Source organism: Harpia harpyja, chromosome 10, assembly GCF_026419915.1.
Source record: "Harpia harpyja isolate bHarHar1 chromosome 10, bHarHar1 primary haplotype, whole genome shotgun sequence".
In the NCBI taxonomy this organism is placed as follows: domain Eukaryota; kingdom Metazoa; phylum Chordata; class Aves; order Accipitriformes; family Accipitridae; genus Harpia; species Harpia harpyja.
In genome coordinates this window covers 39,303,012-39,330,669 of record NC_068949.1, presented here as the reverse complement: position 1 = coordinate 39,330,669, position 27,658 = coordinate 39,303,012, and the positions used below count along the sequence as shown (strand labels likewise).

Genomic DNA, 27,658 nt, shown 5'->3' with positions numbered 1-27,658 from the left:
AGCTTCTGTCAAGAGGTGCACATGAGAAACATGGGAAAAGTGACAACCCATCAACTTGTTCAGAACACTGAACTATTTAATAAAATCTGGTGTTTTTTTTAAACTTATCTCTAGGATGGAAATCCTTTCGACGCCACTGCAGGATACCGTAACCTTACTTATGAAGAGGTTTTGCAGGAGCTGGTGAAACATAAAGAGCAACTTAAGAAGAAAGACACCCATATTCGTGAACTTGAGGATTACATTGATAATCTTCTTGTACGAGTAATGGAAGAAACACCTAGTATTCTCAGAGTGCCATATGAACCTTCTCGAAAAGCTGGCAAATTTTCCAAAAGCTAAGATAGCGATACTTGATGGTACTTTCTGCTGAATACGTTTGTGGAAGGAAATCACACTTTAACATTTTGACTTCTCTTCATTCCTTTTCTCCTAAGAAATTCCAGGAATCAGGAGAGGACGGGACTATGGCGTGGATTTTTTTCGTTTGTTTTTTACTCCAAACACTAGCAGGGACTGCCAAAAGTAATATTCTGTTAGATTACCTAAATAACCTTTTTTTTTCTCTTTGAAAACACCTTTAGGTACAGAATACTTACGGTAGAGTTAATAATACACATTAAATACGTCCATGCAGTTTATATAATAGCTTAGTGTTCACCATGTGGCAGTTTCAGCTGGGAAGCCTGTGCTGTTACAAATGTTTTCTTGAATGATTATTGGTATTATGCAAATACATCGATTCTGATACTACAGCATGCCATCAAGACCACTGTTTTCAAGCCAGTGTAGTATGCTTTACTAAAGCTAAGTGTGGTTTGTTGCAATGGAATGTGGTTTGTTCTACACATATTAGAGGAAAACAGTGATGCACAGTCTTTGCAGAGTAAATGCTATATTCTATACAATGTGCTTTTTGTATAACAATGTAAAAAATACCATGCCATTTCAGTAATGGCACATGCTGGCATCAGTTATTTTACACTTAAATGCTGAATTTTGTGTATAATGATTGAACTTTGGTAGTGAGCTCATGACATAAGGTTGTTTTGAGGATCTTTTTGTATGAAGTTATTGCATGCGTTTTTATATGTTAAAGTACTTTGAACAGTGTTAATAGAGTCAGAGGTAGGACTGGAGAAAAGTATGGAATAAAGGTATGAATACTTTGTTCAGTCAAAGTCTACTACAGTGAAAATGTAGGAGAAATGAACAGACTGACTTAAATAGACATGATAATTCAAAAAATATAGAACTGACTCAATTTAAGGTTGAGTTTTACATGATACATATCTGTCTTAGGTTTTTAAAAATCTTATGACAACGAAGTATATGCCTTTAGAAATAGGCTATGTTGCTTAAACACATACAGAGTACTTAGAAAGGCTTTTCATTAAAAAAATCTGTATTCCTTGTAAGTACTTCTAAAAGTCAGTTTTCATTGAGGCAAATGAAAGAAGAATGTAGTAAATGACTTCCTGATCATTTAAGAATTGTTTGTAAAATGACATATGAAAAAGGTATCTGTTATTCAATAAATTGGCAAAATATAGTGATGAACGTATAATGGGAAAATACTGTAGGAGAAGAATCCTCACAATATTAACATAAATAGATTTTAATTTTATTTTCCTTCATAAGAGTCTCAGTTGGATTGTCTGTTGCTGTGAAACAGTAAGATGAGATTAAAAAAAAGTACAGAGAATATTTTAGATTTGGATTTAAGAAAACTAATTGTCTTCTCCTCCTCCTCTTCTTTTTCTACACCTGATCTGTTTTTTTCTTCTTACAGCACCATGTAATGGCTGTTGCTGAGGAGGGGAAAAAAGCTTGAAATTAAATTGCAATTTTTTGTTGTTGTTGTAAAAGTTCTAAATATGTCTTCATTTTTAAAACTGCAAAAATTAGTAGTATCTTGAATAATTATGATCTGGAAAAGTTGAAAAAGTTCTACTGTCTGAATGCTTTTGACGATGTTAGTGTTGTTTGACAGCACAAAATGATTTTTGTTAGAAAAAAATACTTCTTTGTACAATTGTTCTCAGATTTCATGTACTTACTTTTACCTTTTTCTTCTTTTCTTCTTTCTTCTTTTTATTTTCTTCTTTTTTTTAGCAACTACCTCCCATCCCCCTAGTGCTGTGTCCCTAAAATGTATGCAGTTTGAGTGTTCCCAACCCACCGTTGGGATCCCTTAGCATAGATCATTGTGCCTGGATGGAGCCTGAGTGATTCAAGCCCTACCTATTTGTAGTGCTCTGCAGTTAGACATTTGTAGCACAGAAATGGGCCCGCTTCATCAGGTAGTCTCTCTTTTGACTACCTAAGGATTTATCAAGTTCGGTACCTCATAAACCGATGAATGTTCTTTTGACCCACTTAAGATCTAAATGACTGTAAATTTGTTGTAATATATTCGAAGTGCCAAAGGTTATGTACTAAGTTATGGTACGTTTACTGTTGGAAGTTAGGTTTTGCACTCAATTAGATTTTGATTTCCTAATTACACCAAGATGTATTTTGGTTACACAGTATTTCCATAAAAGTTCTTAAACATTTTCAAATGTTTGGCCGAAGCAAGTGGTTTTCTCATATTGTTAATGGGGAAGTGTGCAGTTGTTTTGAATTCCACAGTCATTTTCAAACTAACTGGTATGAGACCATCTGTAGTATCTACAGTGATTAAATCATACGCACCAATGGGGTTTAACAAGTAAACTAACCAGAGAATATGCTCCAATGACTTTTCACTTGCAAGCCAACTTATAATTATTAAAATGAAACTCTACTATATTTAGCACCTCTGAAATCACTTCTTTTAGAATGTAAATGTAGAATATCAAACTGCATAATTGACTAAAAGCAGATCATTTGACATATTTGCATACCAAGAATGATAAGCAGATTAAAGGTAGCGAAAAGATCAATTTTTGTGCATTAGTGAAGAAATTTAGTGAAGCTTTGAATGTGCTATCTAGTCTTTATCTGATCTGTAAGTGAATAAAAGCACCTTTTGTTTCTAACAGTTTGTCAAGAAAGAGGGGAGAATGACAAATGCAATTTAGGAAAAGGTAAAGTTACTAAGAGAGGCAGAATGGGACATTTACAACTATGAAAATATTTTTATAGAGTTCTTTAGCTAAAGATAGAGGCTGCTTTTGGAGCAGTTCTGTAAAGATTACATGCACGTCCTTTTCTGCTTAGAAAGAAAATTTTAACGTTTTTCTGTATTTTGAGATTATTTTTGAAAAGCATCTTCACCCCACATGTATTTTTTGAACCATGCAGCTTTTCAAATGAAAACATTTCATACAGAGTAATTTATATGTTGAAAACAAAGTTCTGTTTCTCCCATAGGATAAAATTGTAAACTTTCTTGCAGATAATTTTAAAACTGTAATAACTTGCCTCTTATGGTCAGTCTTTCTTGCCCTTTAAAATGTAGGGATGAAAATTTTGGACCTCTCCACATTATTTTGGTTTCTTTCTCTCAAAAATTAGCTTAAGAGTTTATCCATGTACACACTATACTTTGAAATTATCCTTTGAAACAGCTCTGCTCATAGCCATGTACCTTACGTACTTTAAAGAACAAATATCAAGGCCATACTTTAAAGTTGTAAGTAACAAATTTAAATTTTCTGCCATTCGAGAGGGATGTTTAATATTTATATATGTTACCTCTTGCTGCTGTATTTTACATTTAGCTGAGTTTTCCACCTACTAATGAATGTAGCATTCTCCCTAGATTATACATAACTACATTTATTGCTGTTGGCTCTGTATCAAGAACTATTTGTAATTTTCCAGCTGTGAAAATGTTGCCTTGCATTTAGAAAGGTTTCAGGATTTGGGGACCTAATGAAACTCATGCTCATTGGGTACTAGTCTGCATTTCTTTCTGTACAGGATGCTCTTTCTTAGATGCATCTTAAAACAAACAGAACTGCTGTCTTAATATGTTTACTGCTGCACTGGAGGTCTATTTACTTCCAGCTTTAAAGAAAAATTATTGTCCTACATCAAGTACGTAAAATAAGCTCATGGGTTTTCGCTCTTTATGTATCCATTACTGTTGTAGATATGATAGAGGCATTAGCTGTGGGCTTTTAAAATGGTGGTACTTAAAGCATGTTGACTAACTTCCCCTCTTTGAAGTACATGGTGAAGGATTATAGCGCTGCTGTGTTGATGATGCTAGATTTAAGGGTCTGTCAGCACTTTCGGTATGAAACCCTATTTTCAGGGATTTATAACTTCTAAATGTAGATACAGTCACTGGAAGTATTTAATATGCAATAGGTAGCACTTTAATCTGTTAATGAAGGGTTTGAGATTTGTTTCTGTTGAAAAAGTCATGGTCTCTTAAAGCATGGTGGGCATTTGCTTTACCTTTCATAATTTGTACATTGAAGAAGCCACTGTATGTTACAAATGGTAGAGCCATTCCTATTCATCTTAGAAGCTTCCAGATGTCTTGTATTACAATGTACTAGAAAAAGCTGAAGATCCAGGTTATATAGGAAGTCTGTAAAAGATATGAACATACTTATAACTTAAGGGTTGATTTCGTCTCGTGCAATCAATGGTAGTTTGTCTACATTTAATAATGGTACAGAATCACAACTATATGCACATGTGAGAACTATAAACTTAGGATGCATGAAAAACTTTATTTTTGTTTCATTATTGCAACTTCAGCTCCTTTAATTTGATTTAAATGTTAACTTAATATTTTAATTTCTGTTCATTAAATAAATATTGCATGTCTAACACTAATAAAGCACCACAATGCACTACCGCAGTATTTCTCGATTTGTGATATTAATCTGTGTTATGCAAAGCATCTAACTCCTAAGCTCCGCTTAAGTATGTGTTTGGAAGAACCCTGCTGTTAAGACTCTCAGACCACGGAGAGGTGTATTTCCTTAAGGACAGCTCTAAATGAATATCCCAGCTGTTTGCAGGGTAGCCATTAAGGGAAATCTCTTCAGTAGTGTCCAAAACTTATAATTAGTGAAACAAATGGCATGTTCTTAAATGTGCTAATATCTTATGTCTTTTTTAATATGACAGCTGTAGTGCCTTTAAATGCGCCATTCCTCCAGTTCTGTAGTTGTGTAAATATTACTAGGAGATCTTTGGCACTGCAGGCCAGATCGGCATTTAGCATGAGGACAAACAGTGTGCAAATTTTGATATGGAAAACATGATGCGTATTGCTCTTCGTGCTTGACAGAATAAAACCCAGCCAGAATGACAGAAAACTAGAGCATTCTCCCCCACCTCCCTGCCCCATAGGTATTTTTTTTCTATGCTCCCACAAGTTTTTCAACACACTTTTCTCAGAAAAAAAATGCTTTCGCCTGTCTTCTTTTCCTCTTCCTTGAGGCAACAAGACAGCAAAGTCTGTCCCCTGACAATAGTAGGTTTTCAGGATGCTAAGGAGATAGGAAGAGTGGTCCTGGCTCAGGAGAAGAATGTTGTGAGTAGTTCACCCAATTACTTGGAGGCTTGAATTTCACTGGGATGCGATTCCTTTCCTTGCAGTTCACTTGCTCCATGACTAGGTCCTTTGTCATACAACTAGGAGGTTTAGAAAAGGTTTTTCTCTTTGAGGTATGCATGAAATGTGGTGGTTATGGGAAATCACAGTCAATTTTTGAGATGTACATGTACTTACACGTGCTTTGTTATGCAGGTTTCCATCGGCTGTTTCACCTCATGTCTCACTGACTTTGCAGCTGTCCCCCGATGGGTGAGTAGATGAGGAATGAGGACAGAGGAGGAAGGCAGGTTTCTGAAAGCACCATGCTGCTTACAGTTTCCATCTGTAATTCACATCTGGTAACTAATCTCAGTTCCTATGCCCATTGGAAAATGGAGCCAGCGCAATTTCCCTACCTCAGAGGCATAATGTTTGTTAGTTGATATCAACTGTAATTCTGTTGATGATATAAGAGCCCAGCTTGATGAAATAGCTTCCAGTTTCCCCAGCACGGAGGTGGGTTTTTGAGTTTTCATTATTTAACATCTCAACACCCTAGTAAAGGTTTTCAAGGATATTTTAAATATAGTTTAGTAGTTAAAGAGCTATTGAAATATTTAGATGAAAACTAGAAGGATCATTAAGGACAATTCTCTCTTCAGTTACATTTATCAAAGTTAATTCTTTATGGAACCATACAGAGTAAAAATCAGGATTTCATTTCCATATTTTGTTGTTTAATTTGTTTTTATGGGAGTGTTCTGCAAGCTCTGGCTGCAGCTCACCTGGCATGCGTTGCCTTTTTGCGTAACACTGGGCGTGTTAGTAAAGTTATAAATAATGATGATGATGACCAAATCCTGTCTCTTATTCTGCATTAATAAATTAAATGTTGGATTATTATGTTGGATTATTTTGTAAGTGTCATTTTATGAGAGATAGGAATAAGGCTATCTGCTAAAGGAAGCTGTTTTCTCTTTGTCTGTACTACTTATTGAGTAATGATGATAGAAGGCTACCACATTAAGTACAGCCCAATTTGAGAACCGTGTGACATTGTCTGTGTAATGTTTATATAAATATCAGTGCTGGAAGCCAATGGCTATTAGATGGAGATTATTACAATGTATTTATAATGTGTTTTTACAGCATTTAGCAATGTAGATCAGTCTTTGATAAATGGATGATGATTGAGGACAGAAAAGTACCTTCTGGGGCTAAATGCTGACATGTTTATACTTTAAAGGTAAGCAGCTTAAAACAGTTTTAGGGACATGCAACATCATTTAAATGAAGCCAAATATTAAAAAGGGGGAAAACTTCATGGAGCGGTCTTTTGTATCAGCCTTAACAGTATTTGCTGTGTGACACAGAGGGAATGAGTATAAGCAACACTGGGGAGATTCCACCGTTGGGATCCAAAAACAACCCAACAACAAAAAGTTAGTAGGCCTAGGATTCAGATTTTAAGGGGTCTATTTGCCCAGCACGTGCCAGGTTCTTTTTGTAATAGGAAGTTAACACAGCATCCTTCACTAGCAAAATCAGTGTCAGGGTGAAAACCCCCCAAAAAAGTGGGAGTTAGTTCCCAAGGTGTTGGGCGCGAGGCAGGTGTCGGACAGAAGCGCAGTGCTTTAGCCAGCTGTCACCTCTGCTTTTTTAGTCCCTCTGACACTAGCATTAATTCTAGGGATTAAACGAACCACTTTCCTAGGAAAGTTAGGAAGTGCCTGAGGAAATTTGGTGTATGCAGCACGTGGCTGGCCAGATTGCCTCTTTTGTTACTTGAAGTAGGTGTCTGACTCAGGGTCTCATGGAGTCTAACAAATAAACCACCAAAATGTGTCATATCACCCTCTTGTCTAAATGATTCATTCGGGGCCTTCTTAGGTGATGAATGTCCCCTTCTCCGATAACTTGCTGCTTACATTATGAATTCCTTGAAAATTGACTCCCTGGGACATCTTTACAGGAGACATCAAGGGTCTCCATTTAAATTTAATGAATATTATGTAATTTGCCAAGGACTTCTACAACGCATTAAGAAAATCAGCCTCTTTGAGGCCAGAGCTTTGTCAAAATAATGGCAGCCTAATGGCATCCTTTAAAAGCAGCTGCTGACTCTCCAGCTATGAGTATTTTCTATTTCCTAACAAAATGTTTTCCCCATTGAAGCAGCTTATTTCATTAACTTATAAGTCATAGCTTAAATATGCTTATATTTTGCTAATTGTAGATTACTTAGTACTTATTTTTAAGGAACATTGAAGCACAAAATGCAAAATGTCTGTTTTTTTTAAAAGAAAACTCTTGCCTTGTGCATAGCAATTGCATTTGGATAAGCATTTTTCAATACACTATTTTTAAGTAGTTTTTATGTGCTATTTTAAACTAAATCATTAAATGTGTATAACAAGAAACAATTCAAAGTGCTCATGCAATTTACAGTTTTAATTCCTTTATAGATATGTGCTCCAGTATTTTATAGTTATGATTCAAAAGCTACCACAGTTACATATTTTAAATTGTAAGGTAACATTGTGAGATTCCAAATCTGTACTTTTCCAAAGTATACAGAGCCAAAGTATCTCATATACTCTTTTGCGTATTGTAGAAGTTAAAAATGAGCTCTGGGAGAATTAAGGTTTTCCTAAAAAATTGTACAATCCTTTGTGTCGAACTGCAGTGCAGCTAAACTTGGGTATGTAGCCTCAGGCACTCCTTTATCCAACAGGCTAGCATCAAATTTACTTTATTTCTTTATAAACTGGAGGACAAGAGAATAGGGATCGGTTTACAACAGGTGCTAGCTACTGCTCTTATGGAGCAAGGAAAAAAATGTTGATGCTTTGTGAGATGTGGTCTTGACTTTTTGTTGTGTATGAAGTATACTGAATGTGAACAACCAGGCTTATGTGTTTCCAGAATCAGATATAGAAAACTTCCTATTTTCTTATATTTTCACATTTAAAAACTTGTATAAATAACTATTTCTTTATTGTTAAGGGCCAGATTATTGTTGGCTGCTATATATGTAACAGTTCACTTGATTAACATTACTGCTATTGGAGAGCCTCTTGGAATTGGCCTCCTCGTAATCCACACAGAGAATACTGTGAAATAGTGTGAATTTTAAGTTGAGGGACTAAATGAAAGGAACATCCAACAGCAGTGGAGAGGAATAAAATAATCCTAATTAAAAGCAAAAGAATTGTGTGGTCTGAATTAAGATTCAGTTGGTGGATACTGAAGAGTATTTTTTCTGGTATTTTTATTATAACTGTCCAGTATAATTGCTTTGGAAAAAAACCTCATCCTTTGTGTTTGATGGCATAAACTTCACTAGCTCTTTGTAAACCACATACTAAGTTAAGGACTTGTGCTTAACCTTTGCTTCGTCAGACATGGTTTCAGAGAGTTGAAGCAGCGTTTTATTGATGGAGTTGATCACGACAGAGTTATATTTACTAATGGGGTCTTAGCTATTCTTTTATCTGTTTCAGGATTTTCTTCGTAGTTTTAAGTTCTGAACATTTCACCACAGTCTATTTAGAGCATTATTTAAAACTTGTTCCAGTTCTCTTCATTCTTGCACACGCCTATGTGCTAAACTACTCCAGAAACCAGCTTAGCTCTCACCATATTTGGAGGCTGTTCCTCTTCTTTGCTCTTGGACTGTTTTGGCTGGGGACTTACGTCTAAAGTAACAAATGAAATATGTGACGAGAGCTGACTGCCAAAACTGGGATCAAAGCAAGTTTCTGATGGGCTCATTGGAAAACTATCTTGAACTTTGGAAGGATGACTCAAAGCCACAGTCTGAATAGAGCAAAACATAGTGAAATAAACGTCAAGGTGAGAACAGATTTCTTGAATACAGGTGTGTGTGTGGGGGTACCCCTAAGAGTAGACAGTCACTTTAGTCTTAGGGCAAAGGAAGCAAAAAAGCAGACGAATTTCCAAATGCTTATCAATCAGGATGGGTTGGTCAGGGTGTTCTTCATCTGCCAGCCCACAAAGTTTTGCAGTTCCTGTTTGGGCTTACTATACAAAAGTGTGTTAGCCAAGGAGCATTCAAAATAAAAGGTAACATTTGTTGATAATGTCATGTGGGACATCATTAACTTGTTTGAAAAGTTGCCAAGTTTGGAGGTGTGTTCTGTTAAATACATTCAGTGTCTTCCTCATCTAACTTAAAAATAGGAGAGCATTCAGCTTCGATTCATTAGTTTAAGCCAGCTCGTCTGAATAAAGAGACCACATTTTTCCCTGTATCCTTCTAAGAAACATGTAGACTTGCAGAAGACAACTGCTGTAACTGAGTGGATAGCTGTACTTTGTGGTTGAGTGTGTGTTAAAAAAAAGCTAGCACTGGAGAAAAGAGAGTTCTGTGAAAAACCTAAACCTCTCTCACAATCACAGCATCTCGCAAAGTCCGAAGATTTTAAGGTGTTCAGAAATAGGAGGAGAAAACGATTCAGCAGTGATGGTCTCTAGCAATTGGGAGTTACACATTTAGTTAAAAAAGAGAAATGTTAATTTTAGAAGGAGAGGAAGTGAGACAGTTTTTAGATAGTCACTGTATTGAAGATTGATCAAATGCTAATATGTAAGATAGCTGTAGAAGGGAACAGTATCTCTCAGAATATAAAAGGTGAAGAATGAGCTTGTTGAGTTTTCCTGTGGTAGGCATGAGAAGCAATAACTGCTTCCTTACAGGAGGCAATAACTGACTAACTACAGTAAGCATCACACTTCAGGAGTGTGTTAGATGCTGTGAACACAAATAGTAACAGATTTCTCAGATTTTCCTAGTGCCTGGAAAAAAGTACACAAATTTTCCCCCAAAGTGAATTGCTTGAATTACAAGCCCCTGATTTTCTTTCTTTCTTTCTTTCTTTCTTATGCAAAGGATAATTAGCAGATACACAAAATATTAAATATTTTACTGCTTTATTTGATTCCTCCTTTGACTTGTCTTTGAAAGAAAAATTATGGATTTTAGTCTGACTAAAGGCTGATGGAATCAATGCTTTGTTCAAAGGCTGACATATAAACGAAGAGTGATGCAGTTATGAAGGGGAGATACCAGGCTAGTATAGTTCTTTTTACAATTAAAATCTTTCAGTGAAATGGTGGTCTTCTGGCAGGAGTGCTTTTTGCGATGTCCTTAGAAACATCCTTCCCTCAATAAATCCCCACACAATGTAGCCATCATTCTAGCTTGAGAAGAGTTAATAGGATAATACTGGCCAGTTGAAATAACCACTCGCTGCAATCCCACATACAAAGTGATGCTTTTTCTGAAGTATTTTAGAAGGCAATGCTTCCTCATTAGAGCACTCTAAAAGATACTGAGGGGTAAGATTGTCACATTATAAAATTTCCAGAATTTCATCTTTTTCTCATTGCTAACCTAGGACTGGCACTTGGATAGCTGAGTCAGGGTCTGAAAACGTTTGAGCAAGTTGGTTGTAGCCCTTGCAGTTTGCACTGTAGCAGATCTCAGCATGACTTTGGATTATTGTTATCCTTTTGCTACGGTACCCAATGGCACCACCATATATTATATCAGCTTGTATCTCTCAACTGCTGGATATTAATTATTTAGACCATTGGAAAGCTGAACCTCCCTGCTTCCCACAGGTATAAAATCTGTTTATTTTAGATGTGGCCCTGGAGTTTACACTGCCTGTTGCTGCCTGTGAGAAAAGCTGGCAGCATATCTGCTAAAAAACATGAATCTCTTGTTCTCAGACCACTTCTCATGAGCAGCAAAACCCAGGAAGCTCGCTCCTGGTTAAAGGTTTTTTTCCTTTTTCTGTCTATAGACCCTTACTAAGCAGAAAGTTGTGGAATTCTCAAAAAGTGTAATTAATTTTTTTCAAACTTTGACATTAATGCCAAATTTTAGCATTATACCATGTCAAAATGAGCTTAAAAGGCTACTAAATTCCAATATTAACAGTTATTCCCACTTTGCACTGGTTTTAATGACTATCTTAGATCCAGGGCAGCAGACACTTACCACTCCTGTTTTCAAAGTAGCAATTAGATTTGCTGACATAGAGGAAAATTTAGGGCTGAGTATAAATCCTGGTCCCTATGAATGAAATATTTTGGCTTGTCTGGTGGTAAAGTTACACAAAAACTAATGTGTTTGTAGCCCAGGATTTTTGTGAGATGGCAGTAGCATCAGTCTGTTTCTTCCTGAGGCTTTTTCTTCCTCATGGCACACAGCTAAGGAGTTGAATACATTGATTTACACAGCTTCAGTTCTGAATATAAGCTTTTTCTTCAGCTATTGAAATACTTTCTCACATGTTGGTGCACCTGTACTTTCAATTTGGCTTCAAATCAGTATAGAGCATGCACTTTGGCAAGTTGTAAAAATTAGTGGAAGAATAATAATAAATAAAATGGCAAACTGCCCAAGCACATTTTATTTTCTTTAGTAATCTAATTGCTCATTGAACATATTTTCCAGATACAGTTCTGTATATTTAAGTATGTATCTGAATAACTGCACTTTTAAATTCCAAGAGTCAAGTAGCTACTTTGTATGCCGCGCTTATCTTAAATAGAGTTTGATTTAAAACATTTATCTTTCCCGGTATCATCTCCCATGTCAAAGCACATTTAAATCATGCTCTGTTCCTAATAGCGCTCATGTTTAAAATGGTATCCGAGTACAAAAAAGTTTGATGAGTGCTCTGTTATTTGCCCACTTTGTAGTTACTAGCTGCTCTGTCATTGTTTTGAATATCACTGAAGTTGAGAAGGAGAAGCTTCAGCAAAGTAAACTTTTAAAAATTAAAGCCAAGGTCAGACTCCAGGGTTAGCAACACTAGAAGACTGCAATTTAAGATGCATCCAATTATGCAAAATCATGTGTTGAGTTACAGCTGCAAGCCTCCATTGGGATCTGTGAGGTTACCTACGTAAAAATATCAGAGGAATTTCAGGAGGGGTTTTCTTTTGTTTCTCCCTTCATCTTGACGGAGAATGATGCAATTCTGGCAGTACTCGTCGTTTTTAGATCAGTAACTCAAAAGGAAAACTGTTATTCCAGGAGCATGTAGCAAGCGCATCATTTTGGTGAAGGCAGCAGACCCAGCATGAGACTTCGGAGGCATTTGGCACTTTGTCGTCTTTTATTGCTTTGCACAGGTAGAACATTCAGGCCACACCTCTGAATCTAGAAGTAAATCAGTCGAGGGACAGCAAGTGACCCACTAAGGCAGAGCAGATTTTGCTGATTATATTCTCAGTATTTAAACCAAGCACAGTCACAGTTAAGTGTTTTTTCCCAAGATCTTAACTTATCCTTACTTTTTCTTTATCTTTTCCTTCAGATAACTGGAAAGCTCAAGCACGCAGTGGTGCCAAATGGTGGCTCCCAGAAAGGCTGGAATGGAGAGGTCAGACTCAGTTTACTTGTATGATTTGCGTGGAAGTTAGGATAATTAATTTGCCAAAAAAATCTATTTTACTTCTCTTTTCTGGGTGAAAGAACATCATGTGCTCTGCTTTTGAAGTACTTATCCCCAAGCCAAAACACTGTAGAGATATTTTGTAGTCTTCCTACTTCAGAAAACATCAAAACTTAGCACCATTACATTTTCTCAACTTCTGTGTGAATCTGAGGTATAAAGTTTCATAATTTTGATCATTTGTATGAAAGCATTCTTAATAAGAGAAACAGACAGATTATGTTCAATAAAAACAGAAACACAGTTCTGAATATGTTTAAACAAGTTTTTGCATTGATAAACAAAACCACTGGGTATTTTTTTTCAATCGCGCAGACACAAAAAAAAGTCATCAGTACTTACTAAAGAATTTGTACAGTGTTCAGGGCAAGTTACAGCTGGATCCTCTTAAAAACCTCAATCTTTTCTAATAAATGACTCATAAAACTACTGTAGCTATGAAGCTTTTCAGAAAATTTATATAATTAAAAGGGGTTTTCACCATTTGAACAAATGTTATTGTAAATATCTGCTTTAAATATGAGGGAAAAAAACATGTGTTGCTTTTGCAAAGCATTTCTCTTTCAAACGGCCCAGAGATTGAGTTTCAAAACTGACAAATTTACTACAGTGATTGTTCAAATGTTTTTGACAGAGTGACACTTCCTACCAGGCAGGGCTAAGGCACCTGGAAGGAGAGTCTTGTGCATCTCTCTGTGTAATTAGCTGAGTACGTGGGAATTTGCTGTCCAATTAACTCTGTAGCAGTTCTACTGAGCCAAACAGCCTTTTCTTTTCTTATGCGAGGAAAACGTATGTATTTGTAAATATTACTCAAATTCCATTGAGTCATTGACAAAGGAAGTAAATTCTAAACCTTAACTCCTTCTGTCACCCTCCGGGATCTGCTCTCATCTTTTGATGTTGTTTAGCCCCCAAGACATCTCTTCTGCCTTCCACGGCTTGCAGGTGAAATCCTATTTTAAGCTCTTCCTCCCATCAGTAGTTTTTCCTTCCCCTGCAGGATGTGCCTTACCTCTGCTGCCTGCGTATCCATGTGGAGTCAGGAGACCCTCTGGTGAGGCATTGGGCAAAGCCACCACTGAGAAGATAATGACACAGCCTTAGAGAGGAGAAAAAGTTGAATTTAAACATCTATCTTCTTCATGTCCACTCTAGAAGAAACAGCCTGTGCAATAAGGCCATTAGCAAGTCTAACCAAGAAGGCTAAATTATTTCTTCATGACCAAAGCACTAGCAGGAAAGAAATTCCCAGTCAATTTTTAAAATATCTAATGACTCACTGGGATGGGATCTCTCTTTTCGCTGAGTGCCATAGGGACATTTTTATCATAGAGTAACTCAGGTTGGAAGGGATCTCAGATTGGATCATCTAGTCTGGCTTCCGGCATCTTCAGGCAACATCACCTTTCCAGGAAATTTGTGGTAATTAAACAGTTTTTTCACAGGAATGTAACCAACTCTCATGTTTTTATATCTCGAAATGCGGAATTGAACTGGGTAACATCTTTTAAGATGTAAAAACAAAAAAAACCCTTGCAATCCATTATTCTTCTATGTTGTCCTATTTATGTTAACAGGACTACATTTGTGAGTAATGGGTATGGGATTAGGTCATCTTCTCGTCAACTGAAGGGTCTGATAATAATGAATTCAAACTGACATTGCAGAACTCCCCAGAGATGCGTGAAGGGAAGTATTGATGTTAAAAGTGAATACTACTTCTAGGAATCCAAGAGCAACCTTTTATAAAAACTAATATGGACTAGAATAACAGGTAATATTAAAATATGTTTTTATTCTGATTAAAAATATTCATCTATATTAGCAGAAATATCATTACTGAAACAACAAGAACAACCACAAGCTTTATAAAAAATTATTATAATACTGTACGATTATGTATTCTCCAAGGGTCATGTTAGAAAGCGCTAGCTTGTAAAAAGGATAAAACTGTATCTAAATATACTGTCAAATAAAGTTCTCATAGCCAATGAGGCGAAAAAAAATTAAAAATCACTTAGGGCCTATAAACAGATTTAGATGTAGAATAAAACATGGAATGTTCAGTCTATTGATTTATCCACTGATATTAGAGAGATAAAATTTATAATAATCTAGAACTTGGCAAAGAATTTAAAATGTTGTGAGGTTACCATTAAATGCGTATTTACCCCAAAGTCAGAGGAGGTAAAGGGAGTTGGGTTGACAGAACTGAGTTAACATCTATTTGAACATAAGTGAGTAAGTAAATTCAAGAACCACGTTGGACAATCATATTCTGATATCCTGTAAAGCTCTGGATATACTGTAAGTTAAGCAATGCATTCCTTAAACTAGGAAAAATTATAGTCATATAAAATTTATATCGAAATAATATTACTGAACTTTTATGAACCAAAACACAATTTGATGTACCAAATAATAACAAAGTCTGTACAGCATAGTTAAGGTAGGATAGCTAATGAGGTTAAGGAGGTCAAAATGGAAATTATTGCAACAGGAGCAGAAGCAAAATCAAAAGCTTAGCACACTGAGACGACCAAGGTTTCTCTAGCCCAATCTTCTAGTAAGAATGGAGACGTGCTAGTAGAGGCTTGCAATAAAGCCTAGAAAGACTGAGCAAGCAGTTCAAAGATAATATATCTTCTTATTCTCTGCAGCTATCAATTCAGTGTTGGAAGAAAGCACCTTTTTCTATGCATGGATACCACTTCGGGAAACTACCTGTTTCAGGACAGCATCCTCAGAGACCTCCAAGACTGAGCAGCTTTAAAGGCAAATTCAAGCTTGCCATAAAACGTAATACAGAGGTGCAATATGGATAAATAAATGGATCTATTCAATGAGTGTAGAGGTTGAAAACACATGGTAGTTTGTTGGGGTTTTTTTTTTATGGAGTGAAGAGATCCAAGGAAAGGTAAACCTTTTACAAACAAATGGTTGATTGTGCTCATCATGCTCATTCAAGATAATCCAATATTTGTTTTTTCTATAAAAGGAAAATTCTATGAAATTCATCTTTTATTACCTAAAGGTCAACAAATACTTACCATAAGATTAGACCAAAGCTACAAGTCACAGGAAAAAAAAATATTTCTGTGAGCCAAGTTGAGCAGATTCAAACGAAAATAGTCCAAAAGTAATTTAAATAATATTAATAAGCAAGCAGAACACCTTTAAGGCTGCTATAACTTTGTCTGAAATTTGCTCATATGTAGGGCACACGATATCTTGTATCTATTATTTAGGCACTTGTATAGATTTTTTTATATTTGCATTTATTATGGTGTGGATAATGATTGTATCCTCATTTGTGTAGAAATTATAATTCTAATGGATAAAAAAATCTAGGAATTAATCTTGTTGATGCTACTGAAATAAATTACCCTAAGTAGGCTAGATATATAAGAAAACAATATAAATTCATCTAAATTCAATTATTAAACAAAGGGAATATTATATTTAATTAGAAAATTGAATCAATTTACTTACATTCATCCTTATCCTTCATAATTTTAGAGATGATAGATCTCTTCCTCTTACACTGTATTGTTATACACAGAAAGAAGAGAATAATCTCTCTTCCATTTTTCAATTCCTGTTTGATTTTTTTCAGCTGTGGATGAACTAATTACTAATCAGAACTAGTGGAATAAACTGAGGCAGAAAAAGTATTCCTATACAATAGAAAAGGATAGTGTTGTCAAAACCTGGCTTAAGACTTCAACAACTGATACAGATGTTTAGCCAGGATTTCAACTAGCTCAGTAGCTTGGCTTTCTTCAAAATTTAGAGAAAACTTGCATGAATATTTCTTAATTTTAAATAGTTGAATAGATTATAGTAAGATTAGAACTGACAAAAAATATTGTGAATTTATTGAAATGCAATTATTTTTGAAAGATTTTTAAAAATCAAACTTTTAAATTGTTTCTGTTTGTTAGTCACCTCAATTTATAGTGGATAAGTGGAAAACAAAACAAAGAATATGAAACTTAGGATACCTAATCCAGCTGTTGGAGAATTCTTTAATTGTTGAGTCCAGTGCAAAGTCTGCTCAAGCTGAAACCAGAAGGTTGAGCACAACAAAAGCTAAATGGGGAGAGATAAAAACCAAGCATGAGGAGGACATGAACTGTGCTCTGATTTCCATATAAGCAAAATCACTGTTTTCTTAATACTGAATGAAAATAAGTAAAAGGCATTTTATCTTGGTTTAAAAGAGTGGAATTTGGCCACAATACTGATGCTCATAAAACAGAAATTATTTTTAATCCTGACATTTTGTCATGCCTTTATCATTATTTAACCCCTCCGAACTCCCCTAAAGTAAGCTGATACCGGCTTAGGGTGTAACTTGTAACTGATGTTTGAAATCCCAAGTCACTGGACTAAAGCAAAACTCGTGGTTCAGAAAGGCACCATATTTTCACACAAAGCAAGCAAAACAAAAAGAAAAGAACAAATCTGCTTTTGAAATAGACTTTATTATTTGGGTTTGCTGGACTTTTGTTTTTTTCTAAGGGAGACTTAGGGTACTTAATGTACAATAATTAAAAAATTGAGGATTTCTTATGATACTTCAAGATATCATAAAGGCTTATGCAAACCAGAGTTCAAATTGCAATTGGTCTAGTTCCTTGGAGCTGTTTAAGCTAGAAAGAACTCATAAGTTTTACAGTCTAGGTTTTTATGAAGCGTATTATCCCAAATGGGTCAATCTGAAAATCACCATAGTAAGAGCTTGTTATATTTGGCTGGGATCTGCAGTTGTTAGGAGTTGGTCCAAAATTCAGTGAAGTCATGGATTTTCATCAAGTCAGTATAGATTAATACAGACTAGATCTGTCACACTTCAGCTAACAATGACCTTTCTTTACATGTATGTGCATTCCCTTTCTGAATTCGATTACCAAGATATCTGTTTCTTAAGCCCTACAAAGTACTTTTCTTGGGAAAAATACCTTGCCTGTCAATTTTTCAACCAGTGATTATAAGTAGTCATGGTAAATCCTGCAAACTACAGTGAGACTAATCCTGGGAGAGGAAGACCTGTGCAAGTATCAGGAGCACAGGTATCCAATTTTTCCAAATAAATGCAAGTATATTTAAGTTTTTAAATCATACATGAATATTGAAAAAGATGCACCAATAAGTTTAAGGAGCGTCTTTGCATTATTTTTCCTGAGAAACTATTGGGCGAATTTCCACCCGAATTTATCATCACATACAAAATTGCTGTAGTTAAGAAAATTGCTGTTTGATGTATAAAGGGGTGAATTGTTCTTCTGAAAGCAAGGTATTATAGGGCTTGGCAGTTGTTATATTAGGGTTTATGAACTGTGAATGTTCTACAATGTTCCCCTGTACCTAGTGGGCTCAAACTGTTGATACATCTCTGAATGAATCTTGTAAACGGTGGTCCCATGGGTGCTTTCCAATTTTGGAACCTTTGTTACAGCAAATGGAATAAAGGTTTTGATAATCAAGTAACGTATATGCTTACTGTAGCATGTAAATTACACCACTTCTGTTTCTCTAGATTCACTTTAAAAATACTTGATTGGCACCACACACTTTGTATATGGTTATAGAGTTTTCTTACATTCACTGGCATATGTGGAAAAGTTTTTTGCAATACGCTGCAGATTATTCATTGATGCAAGTGAATCTAAGGACAGTATTGAGGTATTTAAGCGGGCATTTTGATTGACTGGGCCACAATAATTTGTAGACTCCACTGAGCTAGACTGTCTTCTGTAATTAAGATGTTTATGTAGTTCCTTTTAAAAATGGAAGTGATACTGGCCTTTTTTATATTTTATTTTAATGAAGGGAAAGAGAGACATGAGCAGGATAAAGAGCACGTTAGTGATTAGAGGGCTTGGCCAAGCTGTAAGAAATTCAGGTTCTCTGTCCTCTTCTGCATGAATGTATTCAGGTCCAAACTACTGGCTTTCCAGGAAGATGCTTTTGCCACTGGCGGTCATAGTCCTGGGCACAAGGACACTCCACTTCTGTAGCTAAAGCTTTGCCAGCACTGCAGAAAGCACACAAAGTATGGGGCTGGGAAAGGAAGGAGGCAGAATCTCAGTTCTCTGATTCAGTAATGATAGCATTTGGTGCCTTAAAGCTGCAAGAGCTGTTGATGAATGTTCAGTGTTAAAGGCGATGCCACTCGTGTTTAGGCATAATATTAGAGCTAGGCACTGAGCCCTCAGAGGATGATGGTGGTGCTGGGCTATAAACATTGCGGAAGTTTTACTGTTAAAAGTGTAGGTGCATATGTGACCTGTGGAGTCATACTTCTGTACCGGAGTGTCTACGTTTTATTCTTGTCTTGCTTTTTGTGCTTGCGTCCTTTGGCAGGTGATGGCTTTGGCGATTTGCCGCAAATCATGCAGAAGGCTGTAATGGAGAAGGAAACTGAACCAAAGCCACCCATCTTTCAGGCTAGTGATATAATCAGCAAATCATCCTCTGGCCCTGCTGTTCTGTTCTGGATGATCCCTATGAAGAGGATCAGGTTTGTTTGTAAGTTATCCACTCCATGGCAGATCCTAGGGGCTCCACAATGGAGAAGGCAAAAAGGCTTAATTAGGACCTGCTGGTGTGACCAAGCAGTTATTTACAAATAGGTCTGGTAAAAACCCCCAAGTCCAACAGGGCAGAGAAGCCTGTAGGGACACTGACAACCATCTTGGAGTGCTTACATCCATGTGGACAGGCAGAAGTAAAAAAAAAATTCAGAGTGGAGGTGTGCTTCACAACTTAGCTGCCTCAAGAGTCGTACTCTCCCAATACGATATAGCCTTCAAATTACGTCACACGCTTTTCCTTTTCCTGCAAAATCTCCGCTTCATTTGTCCGTCAGTCAGAACCGACTGTGGCCTCTGTGCTTCCACGTCAGCTGCTGAGGCATTAGGCCCAGTTCATCTCACTTGGATGTTGTAAAATAATGAGTTAACAAGTGTGAAACATATCAGATGCAATGCAGTCAAGGGTCTTTAAAAGTCTCTAAGAAATGAGTCTTTAAAGCTCGTCTCCTCTCGTTAATTGAGAGGGGGCAGGGAGAGAGCAAGAGGTATAATTTCAGCTCTTATCGTGAGCACAGTACATCCTCTGGAAAAAATTAGATGTGAATAATAAGGCAACGGTAGTTCTGTTATTTCTCAGCTTTGGAGCATTTGACTTTATAAACTTATATTCCTAACATTTCTTGATCTAGAATTTGATACAATTTTAGCATAAGGCTATTTTCTACCAGCACCGGGAGGAGTTATGAACTCACCCTAATGCACGTGAATAAGGTTACACCTTTGGAGAGTCATCAGAGAGTAAGTGACCTTATTAATGAATTTAAGAGTAATGATGCTGTTCAGTGGTGTTCCAACAGGCATCGAGGTGTCAGCAGGGTTGGGAATCTCATGATATATGCTCTGGAACAGCCTGTTCTTACAGTTTTAAGAGGCATGAGCTGGCACGCGTGTATTTGTCTCCGGGGCTTTCTGCTGGAGCGGTGCGCTGTGTCGGGCTCTCCTCACACCTCCGGGTGCTGCTCCTGGGAGGCTCTTCCCTGCGTGGGGCGAAGGTGCAGCACCCAGTCATGCTCTGCCGCATTCCAGGAGTGCTGCCCGAGCCCAAAATAGAAACTCCTAACCACCAAAGGTGAGAACTTTGTTTTGTAAATCAAAGAAAAGTGTTAGTTACTAAGCCGGGGAGGCTGTGGAAAAATAGTTATTTAGCAGTAGGTCTGTCCTGGAGCATAACAAAATATACACAGAGTTCATAGAGCGTGGCTTATAAATTTGCATGGTTTAGATCAAATTCTGTTCTTAACGTCAAGAAATTCTGTACAAGCCCAAGCAACACTGACAAAAGCAGTATTGCTCTGTAGTTCCTCTGATTGAAGGGGTCATAATTTGCCCTCAATTACCTTTAGCTAAGCATGGATCTAAACTAAATCCTTGGAGCTGACCCTCCTCAGATTTGCAAAAAGTTCAGATGAGCTCTGGCTTTAAATGTCGCACACAGCTCCCATCTCGCACTTTAACTGCAGTAAATGTACCTTTTGAGTTTACCTGTGCATTTGCAGTTGGAGAATTTCAGAAGATAAAAAGTTAATATGATATAAATTTAGGGCCGACATGCTTGCACTGTGAAGGCAGGTTAATCAGCCTCTTAACATCCTGTATTTCCCCTGGCAAGTAATGACATTATGCTTCAATCACATCAACCTTTTTTTAACACTGCCCTCAAGAAAGATTTGGAAAAGATAAACATTTCCCGTAACATTTTTTTCCCCCCTGACTTGCATCAGCTATATATGATTTATCTTTTAATGTGTTAAGGCCAGCTCAGTACTCCCTGCCCGAGATAATCTCTCATTGACTCCACCGGGAGATTTTCTCATGGGAAGAACATTAAACAGAACACCAATTTTATTTGATTTTTAATGTGCTTCTGACAATTTTTTAAAAATTTGTATCTCTTTTTTAATTTCCATTTCTGTCTCCGTGATACAGTAGAGGTAATATATTGGTATATAGTTTCTACACTATTGTTTCAGCCCCGCTTTAACACCTGCCTTGGATGATAAATAGATAGCCTGGCTACTGGTGTAAATTATGGAAGTGCAAGTATTGCATTAGTCTTTCTAAAACATTGTCAACCACAAATTACTTAATGGTACCCAAAGTTAATAGGACATTAACAGTATTATTGTGGCCAGTACGGAATGTACAATTGAATGGGGGGCAGGTGTTTGCATCACAGGTGTGTAATATGCCATGTGCTAGTATATCATGAAATGTGATTCTTCCTCCTATGCTTTGCTTCTAACTTTATTTATTATAGTGGCCTTTGTGCATAGGCACCGAGTAGAGTAATTTTTGGATGGCAGGACTGCTGTTATCAATGATTTTTTCTTCATTCATATTGGCACTTACAATATTTTCTGCTAACTTCAAATATTCATCCTTTTTCGCTACAAAGGCACTTTGATAGTAACCTGGTTTACGAAATTGAAAGCCTACATAAACCTTGCCTTAATATTGTGGACTGTAGAGGCTAAAAAGTTATTACACTCTTTTCTTTTTGTACTGTGGAGACAGTCCAAAATTTTATCATGTGTTTGCTAACTTTAAATTCCACTCTTGAAAATGCTTGTATTGATGATTACCTTTAGCAACAAAAAAGAACACATTAAATCAATGCTCCTGTTTTTGCTATGAAAGTTAAACAGGTTTGGAAAATGAGGTCCTGAATTAGGATGCTATAGAGAAATTAGCTTTTCTTTGATGATGTTCTTTTATTTTACTCATCATGGTAGCTGTCATAATTAAATGCTTTAATTGGAAAATATTTTTTGTTTACTTCTTGGGAGTAAATTTTGATTTTTTTTTTGTATGACTTTTGCATGAGCTACATTACAAAATGACATGATCAATTTAAAACAGTTACCCTAATGATTTTATAAGGCTTTCGAACCTTTTTCCTCATTGTGTGTAGTTACTGACATGTAACCAATTGCAAGATCAAAAGATAATTTTGCTTATGGTACATGTTATGAAGCACAGTGACCTTGTCCTTTTCAATTTTTCACCGAGATGCTTAGAATTTGCATCTCCCAACTTATGCCAGTTTCGGTGTGAACTTTGCCATCCAGTGATATTTAATATGAGGAATGGGGAGGAGTGGGGGGATTGTTTTTGTTTTGCTGTGGGCTAAACAGACAACCAGAGAAGTGTGCCACTGAAGGTGGCAAAGTGTTAGTGAAGGGACCCAAAGAAACTATGTCATTGCTGCCTTCCTCAGTTTCCTCTGACGTCCTTGAATGGAAGGAGTTGGGTGCAGCAGGATGACACATGGGGAGGTCGTGACGTTTCTGTTTGCCTTGGGGGGCCAGTCATGCTGATTAGACTCATTTTTCAGCTTTCGGTTTCAATCAGCTGTAACCCTAAGAAAATGTAATGTCTTATTTGTCCTTGTCTGATTTTGGTATGTAAGAGCTATTATGGAGATCCACATAGGGATGGAGGATGTATCGCCGCTGTTTTGCAGTCACTGTACTTCCCTGCTGTTTGGCACATGATATGATGGAAGTGAAGTCACTTGACAGTCCTCTTGCTTAATTAGTTTCAAAGCTGCAGAGAATGTTTCATGGTAGACTTTCACTCCTGCTTTCGTAAATGAAATGAAGATGTCTCAAACAAAAAAACCCCTTGAATTCCAGTGCCACAGCTAAGCCTTAATCTCCATCCAGGCTGACCAGGTTGCAAAGCCCTACTGTGGAACTGACCCTGCAACCCTGCACAGCTCCAAACCATATGCCAGGTAACTGTGCACAAAGTCCAGGCTCTCACTTGGATCCTTCTGCTCCATTTGTGTTTTATCTGTGTTTTGACTATACCAAATCCCGCTTTCCTAGTAGCAGAAATGGTTGCCCTACCTTGGAAACTATGGGGCCAGGTGTAATGTCTGAAGAACAGCCAGGAAAAGCAAAGTAGACCAATCCTTGGGACCCCTGCCCATCTTGCAGGAAGCATTGTCTGCCACAGTATCAGACCTTAATTATAGTAATAGAAATACGGTAACACAGCAAGAAGAGATCAATATCTACTAGCTTCAAGTTCAGAAAAAATCACTTTGTCCGTGGGATGATGGGTTTCCAGGCATCCTCAGACAAGAGTGTGTCTTTCCATGGTTTGGTACCCTCATGGGTGAGGCTCATCTACGAAGCAGTCATATTTCTGGCCTGCTTGCTAACAGTTACTGTCCCTTCTTCGTGTCAGCTCTAAAAATACTTTGCCAATGCAAAGTGGCAGAAGGTATTGAAATCACACTTAAAATTGCTGTCACCGTGTTTAGTTCATTCACAGTCATTCCCATGAAGGAGGTGGTTTCTAGAAACATTTCTTTTCTGTGCTTGCACTCATTGCAATGCAGACTGAATGCCTCTGCATAAACAATTAATCTGACTTCTTTGCATCAGGCACCCTTTTGATAAATACTGCTGTTGCAACTTGTTTGCACAGGGTGAAGACCTATCACTTAAAAACATTTACTTGATATATTTACATATAATTCTGCATTCTCTCAAGACCTGTTGGCAGCATTAAGTTATTCTACAATGTCAGCTGTTACAAGGTTGTGAGTTTCTTGGCTCTTCAGTGTCGCATAGAAACAAAGCGCTTGCAGATGCTTTGCCATTTGGCTGTAATGTTGCTTTCCATTTAACAAAAAAAGCATTTCTTGGATGTCATATGAGCATCAGTATCAGATTTCTGAGCGATTAGACTGGTGGTACAGGTAGATCTAAAACTGTTGCTACTGCTGGTGTGTACTAAACCTTTAGTAAGGTCTTTGATGTTCTACCTGAGTGCTTACAAACTGTTGCCACCTTAGTCTGTCAGCATTTTTGATGTTCCAAAATGTGAAAACGATAACCACATTATCATTAGCAACCTGTTGCTGTTCAAAGATAAAAGCCAGCGATGGCGGAAGCAATGTTAATAGCCACGCTGTTATCTTAAGAGACACGTTAGCTGAGCTGTGCCGTGCACTAGGATTTGTCTTGCCATCCATTAAAATAATTAATCAGCAAAATGACATGTTAATGAGGACTGTAGAGGTGCCTAGATGGGTCCATAAAAATGATCCTTTATGCCTGAGGCCAGATTCTGTTGGCACTTACAAAAAGGAAAGTCCAAAGAAATTCTGTTGCCTTCGGTTACATTATTCTTCTTACAGCAGCGTGTGAATGAAATCAGAAGCAGATCCGTAAAACTGAGGCAAAGTATAATATGAATGAATGATTTTTAGAATGATTGTTAGATTCATCTGAGGGAGAAAAAAAAACTGTGGAAAGCGTGAAATATTGCAAAAATTAGTTTTGTTAGTAAGAAGTAACTTAGGGCTGTGGTTGCAAGTAAATCATCTGTCACTGAAATGTATGCAGGCCTGGACGATAGTTGGGGAAAGAAAAACCCCCTAAATGTTGATAGGAAAGTCCTTGGAAGCAAAGTGCTTAGTAACAATCAGAAGAGATGACAGATTGTATTATTGCACAACAATAAGTCTTCAAGGTATTAGAGGTATCAATTTACTGCGCTTTCTATACCATCATTACCTGCCACAGTCTGACTCTAATCACAGCAATAGAAACCAGGGTAGCTCCATGGGTGTTTGTGACTTTCTCTGAATATTTATGAAGGTTATAAATGAAATCAGGATCTTGCTCTCTGTTCTTAGCCCATCTGTATAACCATGAAGGCCAAATGAAGCTTTTAGTCATTATACTTAATTGGATGAATGGCCTTCAAAGCTGTCAATAAGTGGTGTGTTCACAGTAAGGTAATTAATAACGCGATTTCCTTTTGGAAGACATATCATTAGCCATTATTTCTCGAGATATAACACTGATGTCTTTATTCAAAGAGGTAATTGCAGGTTACCCACCAATTCCCCACCAGTGACATCATCTTTGCAAACCGAATCTCACAATCTGTCACTTTTGAATTCATAATTAGGATATTTTTCTAATGACAAGTGAATGTTATTGAAAGAAATACCTACTTTGTCGTTACAGGAATAAGCACAGCCGTACTGAAGAGTGAGGGGCTTGTAACACAAATAAGGCATGTGAGTTGTTAGACTGAACATCTGGGACCTTCAGAATGACTGTATTGAAGGATCCAGCAAAAGTCACAAAGGCAAACCAGCAGCTGTATCATAACCAGTGTGTTACCAACAATTTTGATGGCATACTTGAACAGACATGCCGAAAAGATTCTCTGCTGAAGAATTTATTTGCTAATTCAGAGTGTTTTATAATAACAGATAAAGAGGTTCTGTTAGATTGCCCCCATTCAGAAAATATGTACTATATAGTGTGAATGTCCCTTTTCACCCCTCTTAATTAGCTAATGTGCTATGCAGCGTATTTGATCTCTGGCCCTGTCCTGGAAGGTCAGAAGCATGCATAGCAATGGGATACTTTGGTGCTTTTTATTTGTTCGTCCTGTTTTAAAAAGTATGTGTATAAAGAACAAGAATCCTTCACCAAGAGGTGAACAGCTCTTGCTAGTGTTGTAAAGCTATACAGGTAAATTATTTATGTCAGTGTGAAATCCTTAAATACCACCATAGTTTTCAGGTATCTCAGAGAATTACTCCTGTTCTTCTTGCATTAGCCATTCCGGTTTTTCAGTATCTTGGGAATTTTGTAAAGGTAGAAGCGACAGCATGGTCTATGCACTGACTTTGATCTGCAGACTTCAAACAAATACACTCTGCAAGTACTTGTCACAGACCCAAAAGTCTAGCAGGAGCTGGAACCCATTCTATATCCAAACCCAGATATTTTGATTCTCTTTTTATATCCACACCTTGCCAATAGCAGGACCCTATTTAACGTGGTTTCTGCTTCCCTGATCCTCGCCGTTTGTTTGATCGTAAGTCATCTTTCACGTGCATCGTCTTCTTGCATCTTGGCTCTTCCCCTGCCAGAGCTGCCCTAAGCCCTTTGCTGTAACGGGACAGCGGTGAGGTGCCCGTGGAGACTCCACGGACCTGCCCCAGCTGAACAAATTGGCTGCTCCAGTCCTACACAGGGTCGAATAAGAAACTGAAGAGAACCACTCTGCAGGTATGTCTTTATCATACTCTTGTTATAGCAAGCCTCTTAGCTTGCTGCTCCTCTGCTCCAGTTAGCATGCAGGCAAGCACGTGCTGTAGCTGCAAGGCAACAACGAAGATCTCATGTACTGTTTCAGCCACAGGGTAGTGTCAGGAGCCATTTCATATTGCCTTTTAGCTCTTAATTCTGCTCTTACACTGCGTTTTTGTCTGTACCCAATTACTTACGTGTTTTAGAAGTGAGCTGGCTTTCAGCTGACCAACTCGTGTACCCCAAAGAATTCAAGATGCAGACGAAGGGCTGCAAAGGACCTCACTTAGAGGGCTAATAGCATGGCTAATCACCAAGCAGGGCACACGATTTGGAACAGGTCCTGAGCAAAAATAGTGTTGATGGCCTTGGAATTCTTGACCCAGGATAGGAAGATTATTTCTTATTTTACCTGTATAGCTTTGCAACACTAGCAAGAGCTGTCAGAAAGCTGTAATGTAGTGGAGACTCTCTGGAGTTTCTTTCCTGGTGGTTTAAAGATATGGTGCTAAGCAGTTTCTTCTGGTAAAATATTTTAAGTAGTGACATAATTTCCTTTAAATAACTATCATTTTCAAGCCCAATAAAAGTCAGAGCTTTATGGTCTGTAGTAACTCAAACAGCCCTTTGGAGAATGTCTGACATTTTATGAATACTTATTGTCTGGCTTTTCTACCTACTCTTAAATAATGAAATACCTAACACCTGGAAACGTGTAATGATGTCAAGAAAGAAGATCTAACACCTAGTGCTGCCTGGAATATCAGGCATCAGAATTTCTCATTTGTAAACAATATTTTTCTTACAGGGCTTGCAGGTATCAGGAAATCTTTATCTCAAAGCCACTGCAGGAAATGTTCAGACCTTCAGCGGGGGGGTGCACTACGGCTGATGGCATACTTAAAAAATGTACCTCCCCACGTTAGAAATTTAGGCCTTGAAAAACCATAGGCAGCATAGTTGCAAATGGCTCTTGCAGAAGTACAGTGTGAAAGATTACATAAA

General features: G+C 37.3%; 1 protein-coding gene and 1 long non-coding RNA gene across 2 annotated transcripts in view; both read left to right on the top strand.

Moving 5' to 3' along the window:
* The window catches only part of RAB11FIP2 (RAB11 family interacting protein 2), a 34,382-nt gene extending 29,578 nt beyond the window's left edge, over positions 1–4,804 (top strand). Inside the window, exon 5 of the mRNA XM_052799267.1 lies at positions 115–4,804. Within this exon, the coding sequence (XP_052655227.1) occupies positions 115–342 (228 nt within the window). The 3' untranslated portion in view covers positions 343–4,804. The remainder of the gene's footprint in view (positions 1–114) is intronic.
* A 10,033-nt stretch (positions 4,805–14,837) lies between these two features.
* LOC128147481 (uncharacterized) lies at positions 14,838–27,273 on the top strand. The gene is made up of 4 exons (XR_008237028.1): positions 14,838–15,794; positions 19,354–19,510; positions 20,381–20,652; positions 25,574–27,273. It is a non-coding gene; the product is annotated as an uncharacterized LOC128147481 (long non-coding RNA).
* The last annotated feature ends 385 nt before the right edge of the window (positions 27,274–27,658 follow it).